General features: G+C 45.0%; 2 protein-coding genes and 1 long non-coding RNA gene across 4 annotated transcripts; all 3 read left to right on the top strand.

The window, feature by feature from the left end:
* Nucleotides 1–372: 372 nt before the first annotated feature.
* LOC120670292 lies at nt 373–1,229 on the top strand. The gene is made up of 2 exons (XR_005673185.1): nt 373–760; nt 835–1,229. It is a non-coding gene; the product is annotated as an uncharacterized LOC120670292 (long non-coding RNA).
* A 6,557-nt stretch (nt 1,230–7,786) lies between these two features.
* LOC120669616 (protein decapping 5-like) lies at nt 7,787–13,904 on the top strand. Of its 2 annotated transcripts, XM_039949416.1 has the most exons (9): nt 7,787–8,061; nt 9,533–9,633; nt 10,407–10,475; nt 10,596–11,246; nt 11,295–11,732; nt 11,960–12,037; nt 12,540–12,722; nt 12,806–12,916; nt 13,169–13,904. In XM_039949416.1, the coding sequence occupies exons 1-9, from the start codon at nt 7,929–7,931 to the stop codon at nt 13,337–13,339; spliced, it is 1,935 nt and encodes a 644-aa protein (XP_039805350.1). In that variant the 5' UTR covers nt 7,787–7,928; the 3' UTR covers nt 13,340–13,904. The 2 variants fall into 2 exon arrangements, with proteins under 2 accessions (XP_039805350.1, XP_039805349.1); XM_039949415.1 differs by having other exon boundaries at nt 10,596–11,732.
* Nucleotides 13,905–17,514: 3,610 nt separating this feature from the next.
* On the top strand, nt 17,515–22,219 carry LOC120669171 (transcription termination factor MTERF8, chloroplastic-like). The gene is made up of 3 exons (XM_039948966.1): nt 17,515–17,687; nt 19,073–19,778; nt 21,929–22,219. The coding sequence occupies exons 1-3, from the start codon at nt 17,515–17,517 to the stop codon at nt 22,217–22,219; spliced, it is 1,170 nt and encodes a 389-aa protein (XP_039804900.1).
* Nucleotides 22,220–26,572: the final 4,353 nt, after the last annotated feature.

The following is a 26,572-nucleotide window of genomic DNA, read 5'->3' as shown; positions in this document are numbered from 1 at the left end:
CTACACCAACCGGAGCTGCCCGCTGATCAGGAGCACCAGAACGGCAGCACTTGAACAGCAACAAGTACGGCCGCCCGGCCCGGACCTCGGGTTCCTACGCTGGCGGTGGCGGCCGGCCGCCTGCGAGCTGCCGCGGACCGCGGTTCGACGCGGCGGCGTTCCTGGACGTCATCAGGGGCAGGTCGCCGGCCTTCGTCAGGGACTCGATCGCCAGGAACCACATGCGGTCGCTCATGTGTCCCGTCTCCAAGGTAACTACTCGAACTACCATCTATAGGGGTCCGACTGGAGTGCAAGTAGCACAACTGTGCAAGGCTGCAAGCAACGCTTGCTAGGCCTCCGATCCCCATCGAACGGTGCATGTAAATTTTGCAGAAGAACCCTCCCGCATCAGCAGATCCGCCCCATGTACACTTTGCACAAGCCCCCTCCAAATACTATACCTCATCCTCACCGGTTCGTGAGTTCATGTGCCTGGTGATCACGTAATCTCCACGGTTCGGCGTGACGAGGTGCCGCCGCCGCCCTCCATCCAACCGCAAGAACGAGCTCTGGCCGGGCACGGACGGAGGACACTCTGTCTCTTCCCGCAGGTCGCCAGAACTCGGCCGCCGGCCACCACTCGGCCGCCGCGCACCACTTCCTCAGACTCGATAGTTCAGGCTTCTGGTCGGTGTGGGTCCCTGCTGCGGTATTGGAACCTGCGTCCACTGGTTTTAATTTCAACGATCAGCTCATCGCCTACGTGCGCCCGGCTCAGGTGAAACAACGATCATGCTTCTTGCATCAGGTGAACAACGCAGAATGATTAATGCTAAATCCTATTTGCTGCAGGAGGAGAATAGTTAGTCGTATAATAATGGATGAAGTTGGGCATAATAGGCGTAATTGCCCAAACAAGGGAGCTGAAGCAGCGGCTCAAACATGCTCGCATTTACCTGTGGCAATGAAGCAATGTGTTTAGTGCTACACTTTCAGGATGATTTGCTAAAATAATGTGCACTTATATTTTTTTAGATGCCAAAAACAATTTGGATGCTATGTCAATTCTATAGTTTTATTTTCTCTTTGGATCCTGGAACACATTTGTATTCAAGAATTCCTCCACTGTAACACCTGTCCCAACTTCCTGCCTTCTCTGCTCTTATTTCATATGCAGCAGCAGCATGTTACCTATACATACAACTCGATTGCTGAGGCAAAAGATCATCTATTTTCATTCTTGATCACTCTTTCATTCTCATAACTCGATTGATGTCTGCAAACACATACACACACTATGCATCTATGCTGCTCAATTCTCTGAATTTAGCTAACATAAGAGAGAAAACAATCTTGCATTATCGAAGCAGGGAGCATTCTCACAAGCCGATTTTTATTAGCGACACAAAACTGATGTACATACTCAATTTTACAGTGCGTCAAAGTTGTATAGATGTTCATTACAATGGCAGGAACAACAATTTTGTCTGCACAAACAAGGATTACAGCAACTACCACCTCCATGTTGCGTCCTCCAAAATCATAGAATGAAAATGAAGCAGTTATTGCCCACGGAGTGCCCTTGACAACGGCAGCGAAAGAAGTTTGTGGCCAAGACCTGGGGCATCTGGAGGATGCCAGACAACGAACTTGTCAAGGCGTTGCCCTGCATCCTAGGGGTCAAGGCGTCCTGCATCTTAGCCTCTTAGGGGCCACGGCGGCGGCGCTCCGAGGCCTGATGGCGGGCGGCGTCCTCCATCCTAGGGGCTGCGTCGGCGGTGCTCCAAGGCCTGATGGCGGGCACGGCAGCCTGTAGCCTTGTGGAGCAACGAGGAGGAGGAAAGTGGTGCGCGGTGGCTGAGTTCTGGCGAGCTGCGGCAGCACTCGGATGGAGGCAGGCCGGCGGCCGAGTTCCGGCGAGCTGCGGCAGCGCTCGGATGGAGGCAGGCCGGCGGCGGTCGAACGAGTGAACACCACACCGATTACGATTGGGATTAATCTTGCCAAGGGGGTTTTCGTATTTTTGTTTTGCATCTCTGATGGTGTGCTGGGAGGGTTTACGTGTAAAAAAGTATGTCACCGTTGGATAGTTATCGGACACATCACAACAGCTGCTTGCATGCTTGCACAATTGGCCTGATTGCACCCAAGTAGCCGCCCATCTATAGACCATAGCATTGAATTATATTGCACGAAAATTACATGAATGTTAGTTTTTTACCAATATAATTTCTTAGTAATTTAATTTGAAATCTTATAATCAATGACCCTATTTGGAGAAGTATTCTAGAGATATTTTGAGAGCTAAAGAATAACCCAAGAAAATAGTTCTTCAAAAAAAAGTCCTTAAGTTGTTTGGATCCCTATGCTATTTTGTCTTTAATCCACTTTTCCAATTATTGGGGTCCGGCAAAATTAAGAGAGGGGGAGAGCAAATGCTAGTCTGCTATGGATTTGATTGGTTGCCTGTGTGATCCTAGTCTAGCTGTGAGCCAGACTCTTGTGAGGCAGGCTGAGTGCATGCAACGTTTTTGGTTGTATGTACATGCCTAGCATGGTTGAGACGAGAAGATGTTTGATTATGTTATGCATCATATTGCATGAAATAAGATTAGAAAAAAAATGATTTTATAATGTTTAGCTTATGAAGTTGTGTTTTAAGAGTTTTATTTTATCTTTTAAATCTTAATATAATTTGAAATATATTAATATCACTTAATATATGTCAATTATATACTAATAATATCATTAATAGACTAATGCCGGGCTCCCGCGAGCCCGACCCACTAGGACGGCCGATTCCGGCATTTCCCGCGAGCCTGACCCAGCCTATACGGCTGCATACGGGGAGTTAGTCCCAGCCATCTGCCCAGCCATCCAATCACACGCTGGATGCACGCAAGGAACCGGACAAGGGTGATGCAGTCAACCAATCACTCCTTATGTGTTGGTTGAGGCAATAATTAAGCTAAAGTTTTAAAGTTCTGGTGTTGGTGGCTAAATGCTAATATGATCTTCAGAATTCTTTTCAGAAATTTTAAAAGTGCAAGGAGAGTAAGAAGAAGGAGATCTTGGCTGAGCGTGCACTGAAGAATGAGGTTATATATAGAGTAGAAGAAGGCCCTGAAATGTGAGAAGGAAAAATGGGAAAGAGGGAAGGAAGGTCTGATTAGGGACTAAGAATAACTCAATGTGAGGTGAAGGTTAAGCCAATGCTGCTGCTCAGGCTGGAGTCCAATTTGACCTCCACTAGAGCCAGACTATAAATTTAGCACATTATGAGCTAAAGTTGAGTGCTAAACTTTAGGATCTTTTAGCACTTATATGTTTTTGGTAGAGTTTTTGAGTCTTAGCTAAATATTTAGCCTACTCTTTTAACATTCCTTCATATGATAGTGCTAACTTTAGCACTTTAGAACACTACCACATGGATCAAACACTCTATTGTCGATGGGGGCAACTATAGCCACACCAGTTCATCCATTATCACTATGGTCACGAATCGAGCCATCACACCTCCATTTCTCCTTAGACTTGATAATGGGCATCTGATCTGATGAACCTGATTCAACCCGTTCAAAAAGATCCAACCGAACCTGACCCGAGAAATGTATGGGTCGGGTTTGGGCCATAATTTTTGACCCGAAATTTGAAAAATCCTAACCCAATTCGACCCGTAAAGTACATCTAGGCTCCAAATGGGTTTTGGTGAGATGAATGACAACATGCTTAAAGGACTAACAATTTTATTGAAATTGTCACGAGTAGGGATTTATTTACAAAACAATTATTGTCTTTGGCTCATGTGATAAAGAATCAAACAAAAAGCAAATATTGTTGAAAATCAAGCATAGTGTGAAGGAAGATAGAAACAAGGGTTCATGCAATGACCAATGATGGTTTCTTATTATGGCTTGACAAAGTGAAGAGTTACTTGTCTAAAGGATCAAAAGGTTCATGATTACAACATAAAGATAATGACATGAAAGCATGAGAATGAATAATGGAATTCATTGGTGATGTGCAAAGCTTAACCCAATGTGGCATGGGTAAGTGGTGAAAAAACCAACTGAGATGATTAGTGCGAGGGACTAAGCAAACTTTGGTAAAGCGATGGCTTACCATGTGCTAATAGCTAGGGTGAAGTTGCTAGTACCCGTGGGGTTTTCGAAGTATCATATCTAAGCCTCATTAGGAGAAGCAGTGCAATGCATTAAATAATTTATGAAGTGACTTAAGGTTCCAAGGACAGATTTGCAAATGTGTTGGAATTCTAAGTCACTATCTCAAGTATGTATTTACTCAAGAAAGAAAGATACATTGTTGAAATTTCAAGGTTGACAAAAGTCAAAGTATGGCGAAACCGAAGTGGTTCAAGGCTCAAGTGATTCACTTGTGTTTTATATTTTAATCTTAAGTATAGGTATGTCGTACTGTCAAGAGGGATGCAACATCGATTGATTTACACGGTCAAAAGTGCTCATAGGTCACCCAAGTGAGAACCCTGAGAGAAAACCTTTGAGAAATAACTTTTGTACTGCTTGGATGATCAAGTGTTAGCTTGGTGGGCCATGTAAGACATCTTAACTTGGGTTTGGGGTTCTCCGGCCCTGACCGGTCTGACCGGTCCAGGGTGCAACGGCTAGATTCAAGCCAGACCGGTCTGGCCGATCTGCTTTGATAGTTATAACGACTAGTTTTTGGAAGTTGGGTATTTATACCCCTTGGCCCTCTCTTGCAGGGGCTGCTGGTTCCTTGGCTATTTTTGAGCTCATTGAAGCATTTTCTTGACCAGCTAGCTCTCCTCAACACTTTTTTGTGAGTTGTGCTAACTAGATTGCATATGCTTCGATTGGATTGAGAGATTGAGTGAGTGTGAGCAAAGTGACTATTGTGAGAGCTCTATTTCGAGCTGCAGTTAGCTTTTAATTTGCATTTGTTACTCTTGGAGGATTGCCTCCTAGACGGCTAGGCGTTGCCGGCTAGCTCCCAACGGTGTGGTGAGCAGCGGCAAGTTTGTGCAGGCGATCTTACCCCCTTGGTGGAAAGGATCAAGATAGCGGAAACGAGGAGTGGTTGAAAGAGACCCAACTCACGGGATCTCGAGTTGAAAGAGACTCACGTCCAACGAGTTCCTCAACGGAGATGTAGGATTCACTTTGGTGAATCTGAACTTCGGGAAACAAATCCTTGTGTCTCAATTTTGGTTTGCCTCACTATTTGTCACTCTAGCTTTACTTTGTGCTTCTGTTGGATCTACTTAGTTGTGTTGTTTCTATGTGTGCAGGTACTTGAAATATATTTAACATCATCCGCAGAAGCACTACACCAAGTTACATTTGTGCTAGAGTTAAAAGAGGGTAGAACTCTGATATTTGAACATTTGAACATGTTCTGCACAGGATCGGTCTGCCTGGTCACTCCAATCGGTCTGATCGGTTGCCTGTTGTTCACAGCGGTTAAGTCTTGGACCGATCTGACCAGTTAGTGTTCTAACTTCTATTTTAAGTGTTGTATTTTTCTGAAAAATTACAACCCCTATTCACCTCCCTCTAGGCGACATCCAATGTCCTTTCAACCCGATCCAAAAAGTATATAAAAAAATCAAATTTTACTCCACACAACCTAAAAATGATCCAACCGCCAGATCAGGCTTGGGGTGAAACAATTAACTCGGATGTCTAAGGACGCGATCTAATAGATCGTTGTATCGAGTAGTTGGATCATAGTCTCTTACCATAAAAATGGTTGCATGAGCAGTAGCACCAACTATTAGAAATCCGCCAATCCACATGTGGTGTGTGAACAAGGAAAGTTGTGTACCATAGTCAGTAGCTAGGTATGGATAGGGGGCATAGAGTACATATGATGAGCTACAACAATAGTTGTAGAGCCTAGCATAGCTAGGAGTAAAATACATAAAAAACTGTTGTAATTGTTAGCCTGTTTCAATTCAGCCATTATACTGTAAGGAGTGTAAATCATGGCCATATAATTTGCCTGACTATGTCAGTATGGTCATTGGCTCATTAACGGTTAACCACACATGTTTAGATGATGTAGTGTAGATTTTCGTGTCTTATCATGCAATATGGTAGATCACAACTCACCTGTTTCTATTCATAATCTATTTAATTTTCTTTTATGGCATCCTCTTTCCTGCTTCTTTTCAATTTTCTTTTATATTTCACATGCGGAGTAGGTGACGTGGGGTAAGGTTCAATGCTTATTCACCATGATTCTGGCTCACCGTCACCAACTAGTCAAAAAGCCCTAACAGTGAGCCGTGGCCGCCCTCTTGGTCCCCCTCCTCTACCCTTCGGTGGTCTCGCCACCGGTACGTGGAGGAGCGGGGACCCGCTCTTTCATAGATCTATTTTAGTTTTCTTTAGAATTTGATTCTCCAGCGACATCGACGAGGTGGTGGCGATGATGATTGCTTTGAAATAAAGTCTCTCCTGCCTTTCCCTACCTCGACGACGTCCGTTCCGGCGCCGATGATGGACAAGTGAGAGCTAGTTCTGCCAGATCTGAAGAGAATCTTCAGACCTTTGCAGTTGGTGTGTCAATCAGGAGATGCAGTTGGTTATCTTTTGTTGTGGAGACTTCGACCTCTTCTTTCGATTTTTTCTGCGTCAAAATCCGGTTTCTTCAACCCTCTGTTTTGATGGTGAAGGATTGCAAGCCTGTATTGCTTGGGGTGTTCCCCCAGCCGATGTTCTTTCTGCGGTTGCTAGATCTTCTTGCAAGTAGCGAGTGGTTTTTGCGGTCTTCAAAGCCTTGTGTGGCGATAGAGTTTGCAGGTGTCCATTTCCCTTACTGCCGTTTCAATGTATTTCTCAAGCTCCGGTGGACGACGAACAATCGGAAGAAGACGATCAGAGATCTTTTCAGTGTAATTTTATTTTCTTTATGTCGTTTTGTGTCAAGTTGCCCTTCCATTGTACTACTAATTGTTTTCCTTAATATGAATTTGATATGAGACACTTTTTTAGTGTCTTCCTCATAAAAAAAAGATTCTGGCTCACCTGCATACTCGGCCCATTTATCTATCACTCACCACAGCTTGAGCTCTCTTAACTCTTCCCTATTGACATGGAAATGGATGGAAAATAGATGGATCATGAGTTTAGAAACCTAATCCACATCTCATCCAAATGTGTAGTATTGAGAATCCAATGTTATATTAGATTAGTCAAAGCAAGTTTAGTGACCTAGATTTACAGCTTACTAAATATAATAGCCATATGTCAAATTGTCAACAAGTCTAATGTCCATGATTTACACTTTTCTGAGCTTGATGGCTAGGTTGAAACATGTTGACAAGTACTCCCTCCTTCCCCGTTTATAAGGCATGGTGGAACATGACACGGTCTTCTAAACAACACTTTGACCATTTATTTATCATATATTATATCACTTTTGATTATAAACTTATAATCATTGTAAAATATATTTGATTATGAATCCAATCATATGAAATTTGCATTATAAAAATAAAAATTTAATAGTCAAATTATTGGTCAAAGATGACAAGGTTTGAATCTTGATATACGTGTATGCCTTATAAACAGGGAAGGAGGGAGTACAACATTGGTCTTTCATGTATTTTACTCTATCTTTCCTTGATCCGACCCGAACCGATCTGATCAGGTTTACATACGCCGAACCCTACCGCCAACACGCACTCCAGTCTCCGCGAGCCCCACCGCCTAGTGGGTCCAGATGTTGACGTCCGTATGGACCCACCTGTAAGTGGGCCCTAAGTCGCAACGTTACGAGTCCACATGAACGAAACTTTGGGGTGCGAGTGGGAGACGACGCGGAGGAGCGATTAGCGAAGGGCTTTAAAAAACAAGGGGCAAATATTTGGGGCGAGATAGATAGAGAAAAAAAACCAGCGAAGAGGGAGCGGGGGATCGAAACCCTAGGCGCGGTCGGCGGCGATGGCGGCGGCGGCGGGTGCGCCGGAGTCGTACATCGGGAGCGTGATCAGCCTCACGTCCAAGAGCGAGATCCGGTACGAGGGTGTCCTCTACACCATCAACACCGAGGAGTCCAGCATCGGGCTCAGGAACGGTAAGGATGCCCCCTCTCCTCTCTTCCTAGACGGGTCGGGGGTACTTGGTCGGGGCAGCCGGAGAGGCATGGCGGATGCGTCAGGATTCACACCCGTTTTTTTCCATTCGTGTTGGGTTTTGGAATTCTCCATTGGACTATTTCTGTTAGGTTTTCTGACTTTTCATCCTCTTACTATTTTTAATTCTCTCGTAAGCTAGGACACGTATGAAATACTTAATGCTTATGGGTAACGAATGTTGCGGAATTCAGGTTATGCAAAGTGCGTGGTTGGCCATAAGCATCTAGTACGGGTTTGAGCTGTTCACATCTTGTTATCTTACACTGTCTATTTACTTCACTGGCAAAATAGCACAATAAGCTAGGCCATATGCTGTTACCGGGAACATTGCAGTAAGTTGTGCAGCTTATGCATGTTCTAACGACTTTACGAGTTAGGTTTGTACTTCAGTTAATTATATGGAAAATTCTTTATTCCGAGTAATCCTGCTTCACTTTACGTGCCCTTTTTTCGAACTCCTATGCACCAGAAACCGTAAGCAGAAAGAGCTAGGAACCTCTGCCACCTTTGGATTGTCTAGTTACACCAAAATCGAGAACGATATGTGTTCCAGGTCCGTTATGTTTGGTTGTCTAGCTGTGGTTTGCCAAGCACCTATTTTAAGTGTCGACAGAAAAGGCAGGTGTTTATTTTTGGGCTCACATACTTCAGATCCAAATTATATTCCTTGTTGACGTTGCTTGCACTTAATGTCGTGTGCCTCGTGTGCTTATCAGTATTTGTGGGATTTAATGCTTTGTCGAACTGCTAACAATCTGTGGCCAAGCTGTCAGCTGACTTGCTTCTATACAACCTGTCAAAGGTTGGCATGGGTTCTCGTCTGGACCTTGTATTTTGATCAGTCTTAATATAGTCAAATCCATGATAATTTCAAAATCGCACGGAGTTTACCTTCATTGTTTTCTAGAGAGCAAATAGTAGACTTTAATGTGTCAATAGCATTTTGGACAGATTCTGAATTTGGGTCCTATATTTATCTAGTATTTATCTATCTGATCCTTTTTTTTACTTGAGTAATATCCTTATCTATTGTTGGCATATTTGAGTAATGTCCTTCATTGAACCTTTTCAATTTATACAGTGTAGCTGTCTAGCCTGCCTAGATGGCTACCTGAACCCAGTTTGGTTTTAAGCATGGTGTATGTCTAGAGCCTAGGCATTTCAAAAGACTGCAGCAACTTAAATTTGTTCCGTTTGTCCTTGAAGACAGCAAGAGTTTCTCTTGTATGAGAGGTTTATTAGCTTTTGTATTTCCCCAATTCCAAGACCTTTTAATTATTTTTTCCTGGAGGTTTCATTAAAAGAAGTTATCTGGAGTTAACTTATATTCTTCTTTTAGCTTAGTAATGTTTTCTTTGTTTTTTTGTTTTGTCTGTTCTGATTGTATTAATATGTCACTTTTTGTTACAGTTCGCTCATTTGGAACTGAAGGTCGTAAGAAGGATGGCCAACAGATTCCTGCCAGCGACAAGATATATGAGTACATACTTTTTCGAGGGAGTGATATAAAGGTTATGGTTGTGAAACAAAAAAGATACCCCTTAATGCTTTAAGATTTAAATTTCTGTTATTGTTACTATTGAACAAAAAGTTTGCCATCATTGATTTGGTCAATATTATCCTGTGCTGTTCAGTTTGGTAAACTTGAGAATTGTCCATTTTAGTCCTGTAGTTAATTGGAGCAAGATAATGCACAGATGGATTCATGAAATCACATAAATGCTAGAAAACGAATTGTCTATTTCAAGCTCCTGAATTAGGCAACTACTGAGGGTGTGGTGAATCAAGGCCTTGGCTGATGCAATATAGTTTACTGGATGGGTATTGAAGGAAAATTTAGGAGGCTGTAGTTGCCCTTGTAAGTATGTTTGTCTGGGTTGGGATATAGTTAGGACTTTTCACGTGTAAGGTATCACTTCATGAATTGTGATTATGAATATTATAAGTTGAAAGGACTCTATCACCAATATTTATGGTTTTACTTAACTGGCATCCTAGTTGCATGATGATTACAGTGATTCCACATGAGCATGATTTTTCTAATAATCTCCTAATGTCTATATTGAGGTCCTAACAGCTTTGTTCATACGTGTTCCCAAAACCTTAGGTTTTGATTTTCTGGGTCATGCACCTTCAAGGCTTCAATGCAAATATATATATTTTTTAACGATTCACTGTTTTCATTAGCGAGTCTGCTCATTCACTGATTCCGTTAATCTGATGTGTTTGTGATACTCCTTTTATAATCTTCTCGGTGGTATCTTAGCTTTACCTTTTACTGCAGGATTTGCAAGTCAAATCCTCTCCATCAGCTCAGCCGGCAGCTTTACACAATGATCCTGCGATTATTCAGGTAACTTTCTGTTATTTCTTGTGATTTGTCAAATGTTAAATGCCTTTTATGATTCTTTCTTTTCAAAAAATTCTTAGAATTTTTCTCGTCTTTGCTCACTGTTATTTTCTTTTTGTGCAGTCACATTATCCTCGTCCAGTCTCGTCGTCTACAAGCTTGCCTCCTGCTGCAAGCACAGCATCAACTGATGCTACTTCACACAATGCTCCATCTGCAATTCAGATGCCACCACCATTTCAAGGGAATTTACCACCTTTCCAATCTGGCGCCAACTTACAGTCATGGAACTCATCACCTATGCCATCATCAGCAAATGGCGCTGGCCTAACAATGCCACCAATGTATTGGCCAGGATATTACACACCACCTACTGGGTTTCCTCATTTTCAGCCACCACCCTTTCTTCGGCCACCACCACACAGTTTGACAGTTCCACAGGCACTACAACCTCCTGTCCACTATCCTGTGCTTAATGGATCCTTACCAGCTGGGTTTCCAAGTATGCCAGAGCTTCCTTCTTTTCTTCAACCTGGTAATAGTAATAGTTTAAGTCCATCTTTAGGTGTCTCGACATCAGTGTCAGCACCTGCTTCATCGAGTACATCAGTTACTGAGTCATCAGGAAGCCAACTGCCAAATAAGCTTTCCTCCATTTCCGCTTCTGTGTTTTCTGTGGGTTTAACTCCCCCATCTGTGAGTCCTTCAATTTCTACAGTTGAACCCTCCATGCTCGTGTCGCTAGGCATGCCTTCTTTAGTGAACAGTAAGCCAGTAGTTCTACCCGACTCCACTGTGCCATCTCTCTCCAGTGAAAAGCCTGTGAGTGTACCTGTTGCTCCATTGCCAACCTATCTGCCTTCCTCTCAGCCACCTTCTGCTAATGATGCATCACCAGTCAATGTTGCAGAACAAGTTACATTGGTAACTCCTGGTCAACTACTGCCAACTGCTTCCTCCACAGTTACTCCATCTCAGGCCTTGCAAACTGCTTCTGCTACAGTTCCATCCTCTAAGGTTGCCTTCTCCACGGTTCCATCCTCTCAGACAACCTCCTCTGCGGTTCCATCCTCTCAGGCTACCTCATCTACAGCTTCACCCTTGAAGGTTGCTTCCTCTTCTGTTCTGTCAGAAGAGGTGCAAGTGATAGGTGAAAATAAAGCAGTTAAGCAGCGTGAGTGGAAGGCAAAACAACCTGCGGTTGCTCCATCCGGAAATAAGGAGCCTCTGTTGCCAGCATCAAAGCCTGTACTTGAGAAGGTAGTGGTTTCTTTAGACAGCATGTTACTAGACAGGCTGGACATAGAAAGCATGTTTTTAAGGAAAATTGCATAAATTCCCCCCACCCACAACCACCCCCTTCCAGAAATAACCCCTCAAAAAGAGCACACACAACAATTGTTTGTGGGTTTGCATCATAAGGTACAACTTATTTGCATGCTTTGAGATTGTTGCCTTTCTCATTCCTGTAATTCTTTTGGTATCAGCCTGTTGGAGCTTCCTCATATGTTCAGTACAACAACAGAGGCCGAGGAAGAGGAAGATGTCGTGGCAGAGGAAATGGGGTACGTTTATCTGAAACATTATCTGTCCTAATTCTGAATAGCTTTTCAAATATGAGTTCTTGTGATATGAAGTTAACTTGGCACCCGATGAATATACTTCTAATTTTTACATCCTCAAGAAAGCACTCAGTAATTTTGGTGCTCTTGGTTGCTTGATGAGCTCTATAAAATGACTTGTTAGGCAAATTTGGTATTTTCAGCATTCTTTTGTAGCTCAAATAGTTTGATCGAGTATAATGTAGAGACATAAAATGTCTCTACTTTTAAACAAATCAAAGCAAGTATTTTTCACTTACATTCTTTTGTTATGGGACATGAAATCAAAGCAGTTTAAACAAATCGTGTTGTCACCTAGAGACATAAAATGGTGGACAACTGAACTCCCAAAAGTATTTTTCAAGTACGAGGTCGTTAAGTGCCTATGTTCTATATTCAGAACCTTCTTTGGACTCTGCTCTACTTTTGCATTAGATTGTAGTCTTCACTTTCATTCTCTCTACAGCTTTCACGTCCCATAACCAAGTTCACAGAGGACTTCGATTTCATGGCAATGAATGAGAAGTTCAACAAAGATGAAGTATGGGGTCATCTTGGTAAAAGTACAGGACAGTTAAATGATGATCCAAATGATTATGAAGATGATGTTCTAGAAGATGAAATATCTCCTAGAAAGCCAGAAGCTAAGGTAGCAGTTCTATTGGATTGCTTTTCATGCTTTACTGTTCAATATCTTAGATGCTGATTAGCCTTTTCTCTTGCTCTGCAAAGCCTGTGTATGTTAAAGATGATTTCTTTGATTCACTCTCGTGCAACACAATTGACAATGGAGGGAGGAGTGGAAGGATTAAATTCTCTGAGCAGAGAAAAATAGATACCGAGGTATTGAACAGACATATACGGTGTTCTTTACCTTACACATCTCATTAGCATTCAGTGCATATCAATGTTCTTATGGCGTCGCCTAGGCGACGCCTAGGCGATAAGGCGCTCCCCTGTTTTGGCCCGCCTAGGCGTTTTAGCCTGCCTAGGCGTCGCCATAGCCCGCCTAGGCGGCTAGGCGGCGGTGACTCGCCACAACTCGCCTTAACGCCGTAAGAACATTGGTGCATATGATGTTTACTTTGGTTGTAGACCTTCGGTGACTCGGCAAGGCATCGACCGATGGGCATGCGCGGAGGGAGGGCCCCCCGTGGTGGGGGTGGTGCTCATGGGGGTGGTCCTCGAGGTCGTGGCTATTATGGTAGAGGATATGGGTATATGGGTAGGGGGCGTGGCTACTCTTACCCTAACCACCAATCATGATACAAAAGATCCATATGCTTTTCAAAAGAAGCACATGAATGACTATGGTGAAGAATTGCCTATTTGCTTGGAAACCTGAGATGTTTCGCAAGTCCCAGCTCGGCTGTTGGAAGAGTGCCTATTTCGTATACCTATCTTCCTGCTATAGCTGACAATGCGGTAAATAGTTTGGTGGCAGATTTGATAAGCTAAGAATCGGTGTCACCATTGAATCAAAGCCAGAGATTGGATGCATATCTTTTCTGTTGCCAGTGTCGATTCCCTTCGGAGATAAATAGGAGCATGATAGTTTACAATTCCGTGGGTTACTGTATGCTCATCCAGTGTTGGATGTTGTCGAGCTTTCTTAAAGCTGGAGACATGTCATATATGTTGCATGTTCATGGTGGCTCCTGGTGGGAGAGCTTCAGTTTGATGTGCTAGTCAGTTTCTGTACTTGTGTGGAGATCTGCAATACCAACTAGAATGCGCAGAGATTTGTGTATCTTACAATAGTGTATTTTGCACTCGTACCATTACTGTATGTCGTTCTTTGGAAATTGGAAGTTAGGGTCTGGTTGATTTAGTTTTGTTTGTGGCCGTTTGCTCTGGGTCTGGGTTCAGTTCCGCTGTGACGCATGTGCAACTGTCCTTTGGAATGTATTTTTAACACCTTTCGAAGTTTGATCGAAGTCATAACGTGAACACATTACAAGTCACCGAATTTGGATAATGAGAAGTCTGAATTCCAATGGGGTTCTAGAAATGCTGGCTGGCAACTGCGTGCACATCCTAGATGTACATGATGAAGTTCGTCCACTCTTTGATAGGGTTGAGATTAACACGTGAAGCGACCCACAACGATGACGAACAACTGCATGCTTTTTGCAAACTTTCGAATCGGGGTCTTTAAATTTTGAAAATAAGAACATAAATGAATTTGGATTCTGATTGGGCTTTGTGTGGGCCGTATTCTTTTGGGCCTACGGATTTTGGACAACTCAGTTCCGTTCGTTGTTTGCGATTAAGCGCGGCGCCTACATTTCGCTAGGAGCCTGCAAGAAGCTGAGTTCGGAAGCGAAGCCCCAAAGGCCCAAACCCTCTTCCTCTGCCGTTTACCCTTCCGTCGCCGGCCGCCGCCATTGCCGCATGAACTGTGAGAACCGTCCAATTTGATATTATTTTAAATGAACTGTCGGTCATTATCATCCAGATAAGAGTTAACACGTGCTTGCTTGAGAGCGTGTCACGTGTTATTCCACATCTAGAGACACGAATAACCGACACGTCATTCATCCAAAATAATATCAAATCCGGTAGTCCCGGTATGTGCTCCAATATACACCCAGAATCAGCATATGCACATACTGTTTACAATCGAATACATCGCCAATAATCCACAAAGAGCAGCTTTACATTACCAGAGTTCGAAACTTAACATTACAAGTCCGATATAGGTGGGTTTCAAGCTTCACTTATAAGACTTGGGCTCACGAAAGTCATATTAAACAGAAACTTAAAGTTTATTGCATTTACATGTTCTCACAGAGCTCGACTACGATAAAGATATACTAAGGTAATGATGCCTTGCTCAAGAACATCATCACAGCCACAACGACCTACTCCTCCCCCGCACCAGGATCGGCGGGGTAGAAGTGGCCGAACACCACTTCCGACTCACCTGCAACTAGGTTTAGAAAGCAGCCTGAGTACAAAAGGTACTCGCAAGACTTACGCGATTAAATAAACAAGGATCATGCAATGGCTCAAGTAAAAGCTTTAAGGTTAAGTATTTATTGCATAAGCATTAGCTCTCTACACAATCACCTATCAAAATTAATTAATCTTGCCCAACCCAAAAAAAATTTAGTTGATTAAGAGAGTAGTATAATCTATAACTGATCATAGCTGTAACATGAACCGTTCCCATCATAATCGAAATTCTACGAGGAATTCATGGGATAAAGAGCTTGCTCATAACCGAGAGCGCGGCAATTCGAATTGATTATAACCTTGCAAGGGTGTACTACTTTACCCACACGACGCGAGGACCATGTGACTCACCCAGCCGATCACGCCAGGCAAGGGGGTACTCACGTCAACCGTTCCCAACAAGGCTCCATCATTGAACCTCACATCTAGCTTACCAGTAGAGACTTAGTTCCACCAGGGACATCTCTAAACTTTCCTACATATAGGTCCACCTGGGGACACACTAAGCCTCTCTGCATAGCCCGTAGCCACGTATCTAGGACTGCACATCAATGATCAAGTCAAAGAAGGTAATTGGCTCATCTGTACCATTATATTGGATATGTGGTAGCACGGAAAGGTGCTCAAAACCGACGTCATCCACGGGCGGTCCTTAATCGATCCAAGCGGACTATGCCCATGTGACTTCATTCTCTAGGCCCTACCTTTCCGCTCGAACCTCGATACTGCATTCCACTTGCCCCAGATGCTCAAGTGCGATCAAGGATAATCAGGTAAGTGTGATACTCCAAACCATTCCTTTCGAGCAAGCAAAATGAGTATTCTAAGCAGGGCTAAGCATCTAGTCCGTTTAAGTTATTAACTGACTAACAAGTAATAAGGACATGGATAACGATTCAAGGAAGGGTAATGCAAGAGAGTAGGTACCCAAAATGCAATACGTACATACTAAATAACCCCATATTACCCGGTGATGTAACTAACTAACTCAGATTAAATAGGAGTAAGGAATCATGCTTAGCTGCTTGCCTTGGTTAACTTCGGGCTCGACCACGAACGGGACTCCGGGTTCAGGCTCAACGGACTCGGTGGGCTCCACGGGTTCGACCTCCGACGGTTCGGTCACTATAATGTATGAATGCGATGCAAGAATTAAGAAATGAAATAATGACAAGCATAAATCATGAAATAATTTGAGCATGCCGAGAAGATTGCAAGGAACTCATGAAAATTGGTTTTGCAGCAAAAGCATTTTCCTATAATTAATCATAAATATATTAGTTTTCAACAGTTCAAAACAAGATAAATCGGAAAAGACATGCAAACTTATCTAAGAAACTCCAAGAAAATTATCATAGATACTAGGCAGGAACACAAGGCTAACAAAACTAGTTTTGCCATTTTACCACTTTCGAGCGCAAAGTTCTATATTAAATCATTTTCGGACAGAGCAAACGAAAACACACTAAAACGAAACCCTAACAAATAACATCGAAACATACAAAACAATATTTTTCCTAAGTAGATCCCGACGATATGAACCCAACAAAACAAGTTTTATATTTTTCGGAGCTATACATGAATTTCTATGGATTTCGCAAGATTGCAGACAAATAAAACCTAAGAAAACCCTAGCAAAATTGCTAAGTACACCCGGATCCAGCCACACCCGCCAGGTCAGAGGCCGACAGGTGGGCCCCACGGGCGGTGGCCCTCCCAGGCCGGGTCAAGGCAAGGCCAGAGTCCTTGACCCGCCCGGGAACGCGGCCACGACACGGGCGTGGCGCGGCGCAGCGCGCACGCATGCGCGCGGCGACGGCGGCGGCGGCGCGGCGGGCGCGAGCCGGTGCGGCGAGGCGGGGCCGAAGCGGGGCAGGGGGCGCGCGCCCACCGCGCGTTCCAGGTGATAGTAAAGCTCACCGGCAACGTGGACGGCGTGGAACGGCGGCGGAGGAGCGGCGCGACGAGCAGGGGCGGCGGAGGGCGGAGGCGCTTGCCGGCGGCCCTGCAGGGAGGGAGAGGGGGCCGGGTTAGGGGCGAAATCGGTCACGGGGAGGGAGGTGAAGCTGCTCCTACGAGGAATCGGCGAGGGGATCACCGAAGACGACGAATCTCGGCGGCCGGCGGAGCTCTTGGTGGCGGCGGCAATGGAGATGGGGGCCAACGGGGCTAGGGTTTGGTTAAGGGCCGGTCGGGCACGGGAGCTAGAGGGGAGGGGGAGCGGGCGGCCGGTGCGGATAAGGACGGGGCGGCACGAACGCCGTAGAAGGCCGGGAAAGCGGTGGAACGCCCCTGGGCGGCCGGCGCGTGGCGTTGACGGCCTGTGCGCGGTCGCGGGATGGGCGCGGTGTGGCGTCCAGTGGACGAGGATGGCCGGCGGTGAGGCTGACACGCGACACGAGGATGGTCTACGGCGAGGCTGACGCGTGGCATGCCGCGATGCGTGCGCCGGCGCTCGACGTCGGGGTCGTGACATGAACGCCATGGTGGTCTCACACCTGCGAGCGGCCCTCTCCCTCATCCTCCGCTCGCCATCCCACCTCCGCGCCTCCTCGCACGCCCCTCCCCTCATCCTCCACTCTTCCGCTGCCGCCGCGTCCTCTTCCGGCTCCTTCGCGGCGGCGGACTACCTCGTCTCCCGCTGCGGCCTCACCCAGTGTTGATGCTCCTTAGCGCCTCCGATTTATATACCGCAAGCGCACGGTTTCGTGTAGCTTTTCGCTTAGAGTATTCCCCCAAGGTTTATCAATCCACGGAACCAAAGAGACAAGAAACATTCTACTAACATAGAGATTCCTTTGTGTTGATGTGGTGTAAAACGAATCTAATCTACTAAAAATGACAAACACCGAAGGTAGCAAGAGAAAATTAGAGATAACCAATCTAGATCACCTAGATCATGCATATGTTGTAATTCCAGCTAGATGAAGTGAAGTAAGGTAGATGTGAATCTCAATGAAAAGCCTCTTTAAAACCAAAATCTCCAATCCGATCCCTCGATACTCCGCCTACTCTGTGGAGACGGCATGTCACGACGCCCCCCTTTTGAACGAAATACCCTGAAGCAAGTCGAACCCCCTTTGGTAGTTCCGCCATGAACCTCTAGCCACCATGACTACAAGATCATGCTAAGCGATCTATCTTGATAATAGATCTAGGATGAAGCAAACCCAAAGAAAAGAATGAAATCGAAAGAGAGAACATGGTCGCTAAACATTCGGAATCACAAATAACTTCACCATGAATGATTGTACATCACAAGATCACAACCGGGGCCCTACCTTGATCTTGATGATCCTAGCTCCAGAACTCCGACGTGGTCTTCCTTGCAAGATTCCCATGTCGGCTAGGGCGAACCCTAGACAACTAGCACGACCCTCGGCTCTCCGAGAGGTGTCCCTCTATCTTCTCTGCTCCTTGGCGTCGTCTCCCGAATTGATCTCTGCGTGAACCTTGGGGAGGGGTCTTTAAATAGCCTCAGGGAACCCTAGGTCAAAGGGGAGGTCGAATCGACCTAAAAAAGGGCTGGGCCGGCCGGCCTGGCTCTTTCCTTCGCCGTCTCATGTTCATCTTTCTCCCCAAGTCTTCTGGAATCTTCTAGAGTTTATGTCTTTCACGATTGCACCCCATTAGATGTTGTTATCTTCGAGATTTCTTCGAGGAAAAGGATAGGATGGAAAATCCTTCCTTAAATATCTCTTTGATTTGCTTAGCCCTGAAGTATCTTAATCTTATCTTGTGGGCTTTGTCCTTTGGGCTTAATTGGAGGGTGGATGTGCATGAACGGGCCTCTAATCATCATGGCCTTCGATCCTTTGTTCGGGCTTTGGCCTTCATCTTTCTTCGTGTCATCGCGTGATCGTGGGCCTCGTCATTTCATGCTCCAAAATTGGTCAAAAACCTGCAAAAACGAAGTACCTCCAAAATATGTGCAAACATGAAAACGACCAATACTTGGGCTGAGATTAGGATGGTTAGTGATTCTGATATTAAATTTATGCAATTATCAAAGTTAAACAGAGAATAAAATAGATATTTAAGGAGTGCCAACACCCAGACGCAGGCGCTCAAGGCCGCCGCGAAGATCTCACACCTCTCGTCCCGCGCCAGGCTCGACGCCGTGCTCGCCTACCTCGAGAGCACCCTCCGCGTCCCCGCCGCCGACGTCACCAGGGTCGTCGTGATGGACCCGACCTTCCTCTGCGCCGACGTGGAGCAGACCCTGGCCCAGCGCGTTGCCGACCTGCGCGACCTCGGCCTGTCGCGGGACCAGGTCGCGCGCCTCCTTCCCCTCGTCCCCAACTCCTTCCGCAACAGCTTTCTCCGCAGCAATCTCGAGTTCTGGCTTGCCGAGATCGGGTCCTTGGACAAGCTACTGAAGGTCCTCAGGTCGTGCTCCGGCCTTCTCAGCATGGATCTGGACAAGGTTGCCAGGCCCAACGTGGCTTTCCTCCGGCAATGCGGCCAGGACATTTCTGAGATTGCTGGCACCAATCTCTACGTCAGTCGGATCTTCACCATGAAACCAGAACTTCTCAAGGAGACTGTCCAGGAGTTGGGTGTGGTTGCTGTGGTTGCTTTTATTGACAAGGAGGTTATTGCCAGGAGAATACTGCTGTTACACAATGTTGGGTTCTCAAAGGATGATGTGCTGGCGATTGTGAGGAAGCAGCCTCTCGTTCTGGGCACGTCTGAGCAAAAGATTCAGGGAAATATGGATTTCTTGATGAAGGATGTCGGTCTAGAGGTATCCTATATTGCTCGAAGACCAGTGCTGCTCATGTATAGTGTTGAGCGGCGGTTGTTGCCCCGGCATTACTTGCTCAAAGTTCTGTGACAGAACCGCCTGATTAAAACGACTTAATTAAGTGTAATGGTCATCATTTGAACACATAAGACACATTAGCTTAATTAAGGTAACCTGACAGCTCTTTCTCAACCCACGGCAAATCAAAACAATAGCGGTAGTCTCACGCGAAGGTGAGCGCAGATGATACAAACATGACAAATACTTAAAAATACAATACCATACATAATAAGAAACATTAAGTTTTAGAAACCAAGTCTTAGAGATTTACATAATTTACAAAAAATTACAAGAGAAGTAACTTAAGTTCACTAATAAGAAAAAGACTACACCGCCTTTACACAACCGGTTAGTCCAAAATGATAGAGATTGCACCGCCTGCCCACAGCGTGCAATCTACGATCTCCTAACTAAGCATCGGGTCCAACCACCTCCCATCCCTCCGCGTCATGGCGGATGAATTTGATACAGCAAGGGCAAAAGTCAACGTCTGTGTGTCCTGAAATAAATGTTTCAACAAAAGCCCAGAGCAACTAATACTCAGCAAGACTTACCCGGCTATGGGTATACATAGCCCAATATCTAGACATGCAAGACTTTTTGGCTGGTGGGTTATTTGCAGAAAAACATCTAAGGGTGGATCCTTACTTTCAATATTTTAGCTCACATTATATATTAAGTTAATATCCTCTAAGTATTTGCAGTAACCTTTCCTAAACAAACATGGTAGAAGATCAATTAATAAATTCAATATTTTTTTCAACATATAACATTAATATTCCATCTCATCACTACGATGCGGTGCTGCGATCAAGGTGCTCATATCCGAGAGCGACTGACGGCGAATCGATCCGATTTAACCTTGCAAGGTGGACCCAACCAACACGGCACGCATTTGCTCCGTCGGACTATACGAGCCAACCATTCCCCTCCCCATCTCGAACTACAGAACCGCCCCACCTACATATAGTCAGCCGGGCTCAACGAGAGACCACCAAAAATAAATACATGCATCTCAATTCTCCGCGACTACCCGACTCGCCCTAAGGGGTGGTGATGAAGTTCTGTACTTTCGAAACGAGGCAGTACTAGGCTTACCGGTTTCTACTACCTCCTACTCCCGATATGCGGTTAGTACAATATCAAACTCGATCAGTAAGGCCAGACAACGAACAGTCCTTAACTGACGTAGACGGGGCTAAACATAAACATTCCCCACCCGGTCTCCACTTTCATTTCTTCCATCTTGTTCGTACTACTACTGTACTGAAATATGAATACATCCTATATCTCGCGAGTGACAGGAAATCACTCGACAATCACTCGACTTCTACCAAACCTATTAAGCATAGCAGTACTATGGATTTACTCATATTAGTGTTAAACCAAGGGAACCTAGGAAATTATGCAGCTAGGGTTTCAAACAATTCCTAGAAACGTAATGCACAATTAATAAATATATAGTGATTCTTAATTTAAAATAGTAGGTGATGCTCCGGGGCTTGCCTTGCAAGTTAGCAACTTCTTCTGGCACTGGCTCAACGGCTTCTTCCTGCTACTGGCCTTATGCTGGAGGTTCCTGAACCGGCTCGGCAATCAGCTCGTAAGCGACCTCGGGTGCAGTTTCTATAGCAAAGAGTGATGCTATGCATGAGATTTTTGAAAAGATGCAATGCAATGCAGTAAACATATAAGAATGCATGGTTTAAATGGATAAACAACAGTCCTAACTATGGTTCAAGGAATGGTTCAGTGCTGAGATGGAATCCTGGTTCAAATGTCTTTTAGCCTGAAGTGTCTCCATCAAAGAAGGCCAGAGGGCACCATAATTACATCATGCTCGAATCCAAGTATATAAGAGTGGTTCCATTTTAGACCTCAACAACTCTTATACAAGAGTAGGCAAAACTAGCAAGCAAAAGTGAAGTAGCTAGCTAAAACATGGTTCAAATAGATAGAGCATGAAATTAAGAAGCTAATGCAACTGGTTTTGCCTTTTTCAGGATTTTTTGGCGATTTCCTATGAATTTTGGAGGTTCAGCACTGCAAATTGAAACAAAACCGATTGGACCAGTTTTTATTCCGGTTAGACCGGATTGCCTGGACCGGCCCCCAGCCCCCAGGCAGCGCTCGCTGCAGAGCAGAGCTCTGTTCGGCGCGGCGGCCTGGTGGTGGCGTTCCCGCCGACGGAGCTCAGGGCGGCGGCAAGGAAGGGCGGGGATGGGGCCAGCGGAGGCAGGCGACCCCCGTGCGCGCGGCCGTGGCACAGGAGCCCGTCCCAGGGTGTGGGGCGTCGAGCGGGCGACAGCAAGCGGCGGGGCGCGTTCCCGGTGACGGTGGCGCACAAACCCAAAGGGGAAAGGGTCGGGGAGATGCAGTAAGATACTGTTGGTGCCTACCAATGTCACCTAGCGATGACGCCCGTAGACGCCAATTGTGGGGTGACAGTATTTCATGAACCACGAATAAATCTGCAAGTGCACGGAATACCGCTGTAGCATTTTACCCGGGAGTATACCGGGGTGTCATATATATTTCCGCAGGGAAGGCGATGAGTGAGAGAGTATATAGATTAGTTGGTGAGCTCTATCTAGATTGGATATTCTCATGCATAAACAGGGGTAAGATAATAACATGGTAGGAGATAGTGTGACACACACACACGACTACTCTCTTGAATAAAAGAATAAAGATTGCTTTAGGCCGGGAGCAAGGTAAAAGTCAGAGCTCGAGTCAGCTATGCTAGGCTAGCTATATCTACACTTTCTCATTAGTTAGCTTGTCAGAGATTAAACTACACAACAGGGAGATCGCTATCGAAGTAACGGGAGGAGCCCGTACACCCTGGCGACTTTATGTACCTCCTACCCCCATACCGAACGTGGAGAATTACTAAAAGGCTCGGACAGGGCTGTCACCACCTGCCGGCTACCTCTACAAACCGTGGGTATGGTTGACATCCAGCAACTCTTAGCTAATCTAGACACTATGTCTACACTAGTAAGGGATACTCTAGTGTCCCGCGCTGAGCCCCCACCCTCCGGATGGATAGACATCACACTAGAGCAATCATACGAATACTGGAACAGTTGATAGAGTTCTAAGAACAAAAGACTAACTATCTCCAGCACAGAGCAATTATGCAATGCAAGCATTGAATAATAATGCAACCATGACAAGAAGCATATACTCGATAACTTAGAATATACTTCAAGAAGATATCGGTAACCATAGTCTAATTCTATTACAAATGACCGAATATTACAAGAGAGAGCTAGAGATAAACCCATACCAGATTCTCGAGCAACTCCGGCGACTCGATGACTCCTAGACTTCTCGTAAACTCCACTAAGCCTAAAGACTATGCAAGAGAGAACTTGAGAGGTGAGTGAAGTGTGATGTGTGTGTGTTCTATTCTCTTCCCCTCCCCTTGTATTTATAGGAGGGAGCCACCGGCCGCAGCACCCCAAACCAACATAGAGGAGCAACAGGGAGGCGCCATGTGGCAAAGTTGAGGCGGTGGGGCCCATGGGCCTGGGCGGCCGACCTATAGGTCGGCCGGCCTGCCCTGGCAGCCAACCGCCCCCAACTTCCTGGAGTGGGCTTGTCTCGGTCCCCCTTTGTCCTAAAGTTGAGGCACGGCCTGCCCCAGCTGGGTTTGCTTCAGTTATTGGGCTTCTTTTGGTCCATTTGAGCCTGAATCGTTACTCTGATATTTTCTGTGATTTTCTTCTGGACCAAAGTGTGCTTGCAACCTGCATATTAGCTCAAAAACACAACTTACATATTCTAGAAGGTAAAGTGTGGTTTAGGGACTTTATTGAATATAAGTGCGTGTCATAAATGCAAACTCTCATGATTTTCTGATCAAGTTGACGCCTGGAATTGGTCGTTAGTGAGCGTCAACAGATACGAGGAAGCTCACTGCGACCTTCAATCGAACCGAGGAAGGGCGGAGGATGGACGTCGACGAGAGAGGGGCAGAGCTCGATTTAGGGTTAATGGCGGCCGGCGATTGTGAGCGCGATTCCGGGCGAGGAAAGGGTCAGTCGGGCTCGGGAAGGAGTTGTGGAGGCGCGGGGTGAGGTGAATCGACTCTCGGGCACCTTGGGGCACGAAGAACGGCCGCGGGGCGGCGGAGGACGGCCGGCACGGCGAGCGGCGGCGCCCTGCTCCACTGCCTGCTTCGCGTGGGCACGGGATGAAAACGGGACGGAATGGATTGGCTCCAACGGGACGTAGTGCTTAAGCGGCGGCAGAGGCACGGGCACGGTGACGCGTGTCACCGGCGGCGGCGGCGCCGGTACTCCGGTCTAACCGGAGTTCACCACCGGTCGGACCGGTCTCTACCCACCCCAGAACAACATTTTTGATTCAAACTTCCACTGCCCAGAATTCGAAATCTTTCAACAGAACTTGAAATTTGGCCAAAATAAGAGTTGTAGAAGATGATTAGTTCTACAACTTTGATGTTGGTCAAAACTTGATTTGAAACTTGATTGATAGAGAAAAACTTGAGCCAACTAGCTAGGGAGAAACATACCATGGAAGATTTAAAACTATATTAACAACTTTCTTAGGCTCAAGATTAAAGGATTAAGCACACGATTAGCATCAGGGTGTCACAAGTTCTCAGGGAGAAAGGTTTGCTGAAAGGTCAGCCGGACTACTATGGCACTGCCTCGATGGGTGAGAAAATTTTTGTGGAGAAGTTTGTGCATCCTTTCAAGAATCATGTCCCAGGCCTCACCGATGACTATGCCTCCAAATGTTGGGGGAAGACAATGGATGGAGTTCGTAGCCAAAAGACTGAATGAATATTACTGAAGCTTGTATGGAAAGGACAAATTCGCAACTGGTGCAAATGTTACTTCATTCACCCTTTAATTCTTGATTGATATGACATTGCCTATTTGCTTTGTAATCGTTCTTTTTGAACGTGTCAAAGGGGGTATACTGTACCGCAAAGGCTCTAATGGCAAGGAGTGCTCAGCTCAGGGGAGCTTGTGTGTTAGACATAAAAAAAGATCTCTTCTTGGTTACATGGTTTACTGGTGTCTTTTTCTTTCTTCTCTTTGAAGAATAAATGCATGCATAGTTCTTTATGCATATATTTTTTACTTTCGTAGAGATGCATCTACTCATAAAAGACAGACAAATGTGTGTTGTACTTACTTTCTGCTGAGTTACTGCCCCTCCCAACAATCATTGCTAGAGCCTAACATGTCACTTGATGATATGGTTAAATGTTATTTCTACATCTAAGTCACTCCCAATAGGCTCGTATGATTTGCTAAAGATACATAGGATGAATATTTCAGAAGATTTGTAGTATTCCCATTCCTTTCTGAATGCTTCTTGCTCGTAAAGTTAGCTGTGAACAATGTTTTATTCAGTTCATTGGATCAATTTGATGATTGTCTCTTTCTACAGGTCTAAAGGTGACCGAATCTAGAGCAGCAGTATAGTGGTCAAGATCCATGGTGCTGGTTGACAACCATCCATAACATGCAAGTTGTTTCTAATTGTCTGAGTGCAGGGTATAATTCACTCACTGTGCAAGTTGCCTGTTATCTTATGTTTTCATCTGAATGTGTGTCATGAGAAAAATAGTATCTTTCCATGGTGATTAAACAAAGGCAACATGTAACATAATCTCTCTTTTAGATTTTAGAAGCATTGAGCATTGGAGCTTGGGTCGTCTTGTTCTGAATTTAGACTATTTGGTTAGAGCACTTGTAGCTCCTTGTTTAGTTCCTTGGTACTTGGACTTTTAGCTTTGGAACAAGATAACTGAAGTGGTCTTGATCTGCCAAGAATGATTTTTACACAATAAGTGATGGATAGCCTTGCTCTTGCTTCTCTCTTATATGGAGCAAGTAGAGATCCTCTGTTCTTTTGGCCATGCACTGTAGTCAGAAGGAGGCAGTACCTGTAGTCAGCAACAGTAGAAGGGAGTGGAGTAGTGGGTGTATGTCTTTTTACTCTACATTTGACTTGTGATATATGCAAGATAGGATAGCAGCTGCAGCTCTAGTTAAGTTCAGCAGCACCAAGCATCTTGTGCTCTCTGTTCTCAGTTTCTTACCTATCCCTTCTACCGCTAGCCAATGGGAACTCACCTAGAGGCTGGGCCAACAAGATGCCACTGAGGGCTGATGATGCACCCTTTGCACTGAAATATCTTTTGTATTTGCTTTTCTGAAGAAATATGAATGGTTTAAAGATGATCTTGAAGGGTTGCCAATACATTGTGTTCTGCGAGAACACATAAAAATGTGAACAGAAAGCCAAATAGAATTTCCTGGTGCTTGTTCCATGAAACCACTGACATTATTTAATTTGTTTGTAAGTTGTAGCAACTCATGCATAGTGTATAGCAGCAAAGTGCCATCTGTAATCCGGATGGGTGTATGACATTGACAATATTTGCAGCAGGAGAATCCTCAGGCCACATAATCAAAAATTTGAACAGGGCATTTGATATTAAGACTCGAAATTACCAAAGTTTGAATTGACAATAGAACTGTTTGGAAGATCTCAAAATAGGTAGAATAAATTATAGATTAAAATGATGCTGTGGAAGCTCCATGTTACAACTTGGTCATTAACTGAAAAGGATCTCATTTAAGACATGTATTCAAGTACTTGAAAAAGCAATAAGCTTGACTGGCATCAGGCATGCTTGTGCTTTTCAAGATCTAGACACTTGAAAAATAAATTTCAAATTGGAT

The sequence above is a fragment of the Panicum virgatum genome, chromosome 4N (genome assembly GCF_016808335.1).
Source record: "Panicum virgatum strain AP13 chromosome 4N, P.virgatum_v5, whole genome shotgun sequence".
In the NCBI taxonomy this organism is placed as follows: domain Eukaryota; kingdom Viridiplantae; phylum Streptophyta; class Magnoliopsida; order Poales; family Poaceae; genus Panicum; species Panicum virgatum.
The sequence above is the reverse complement of the archived record's forward strand: the minus strand, read 5'-3'. Positions and strand labels throughout refer to the sequence as shown.

Coding starts and splice junctions, on each gene's coding strand:
- LOC120669171 (XM_039948966.1), top strand. CDS start 17,515: ATGGTGGTCTCACACCTGCGAGCGGCCCTCTCCCTCATCCTCCGCTCG. Junction 17,688..19,072: donor TCCCGCTGCGGCCTCACCCA/GTGTTGATGCTC, acceptor TAGATATTTAAG/GAGTGCCAACACCCAGACGC. Junction 19,779..21,928: donor TGAAGGATGTCGGTCTAGAG/GTATCCTATATT, acceptor TATTCCGGTTAG/ACCGGATTGCCTGGACCGGC.
- LOC120669616 (XM_039949415.1), top strand. CDS start 7,929: ATGGCGGCGGCGGCGGGTGCGCCGGAGTCGTACATCGGGAGCGTGATC. Junction 9,634..10,406: donor TTCGAGGGAGTGATATAAAG/GTTATGGTTGTG, acceptor CTTTTACTGCAG/GATTTGCAAGTCAAATCCTC. Junction 12,038..12,539: donor GTCGTGGCAGAGGAAATGGG/GTACGTTTATCT, acceptor TTCTCTCTACAG/CTTTCACGTCCCATAACCAA.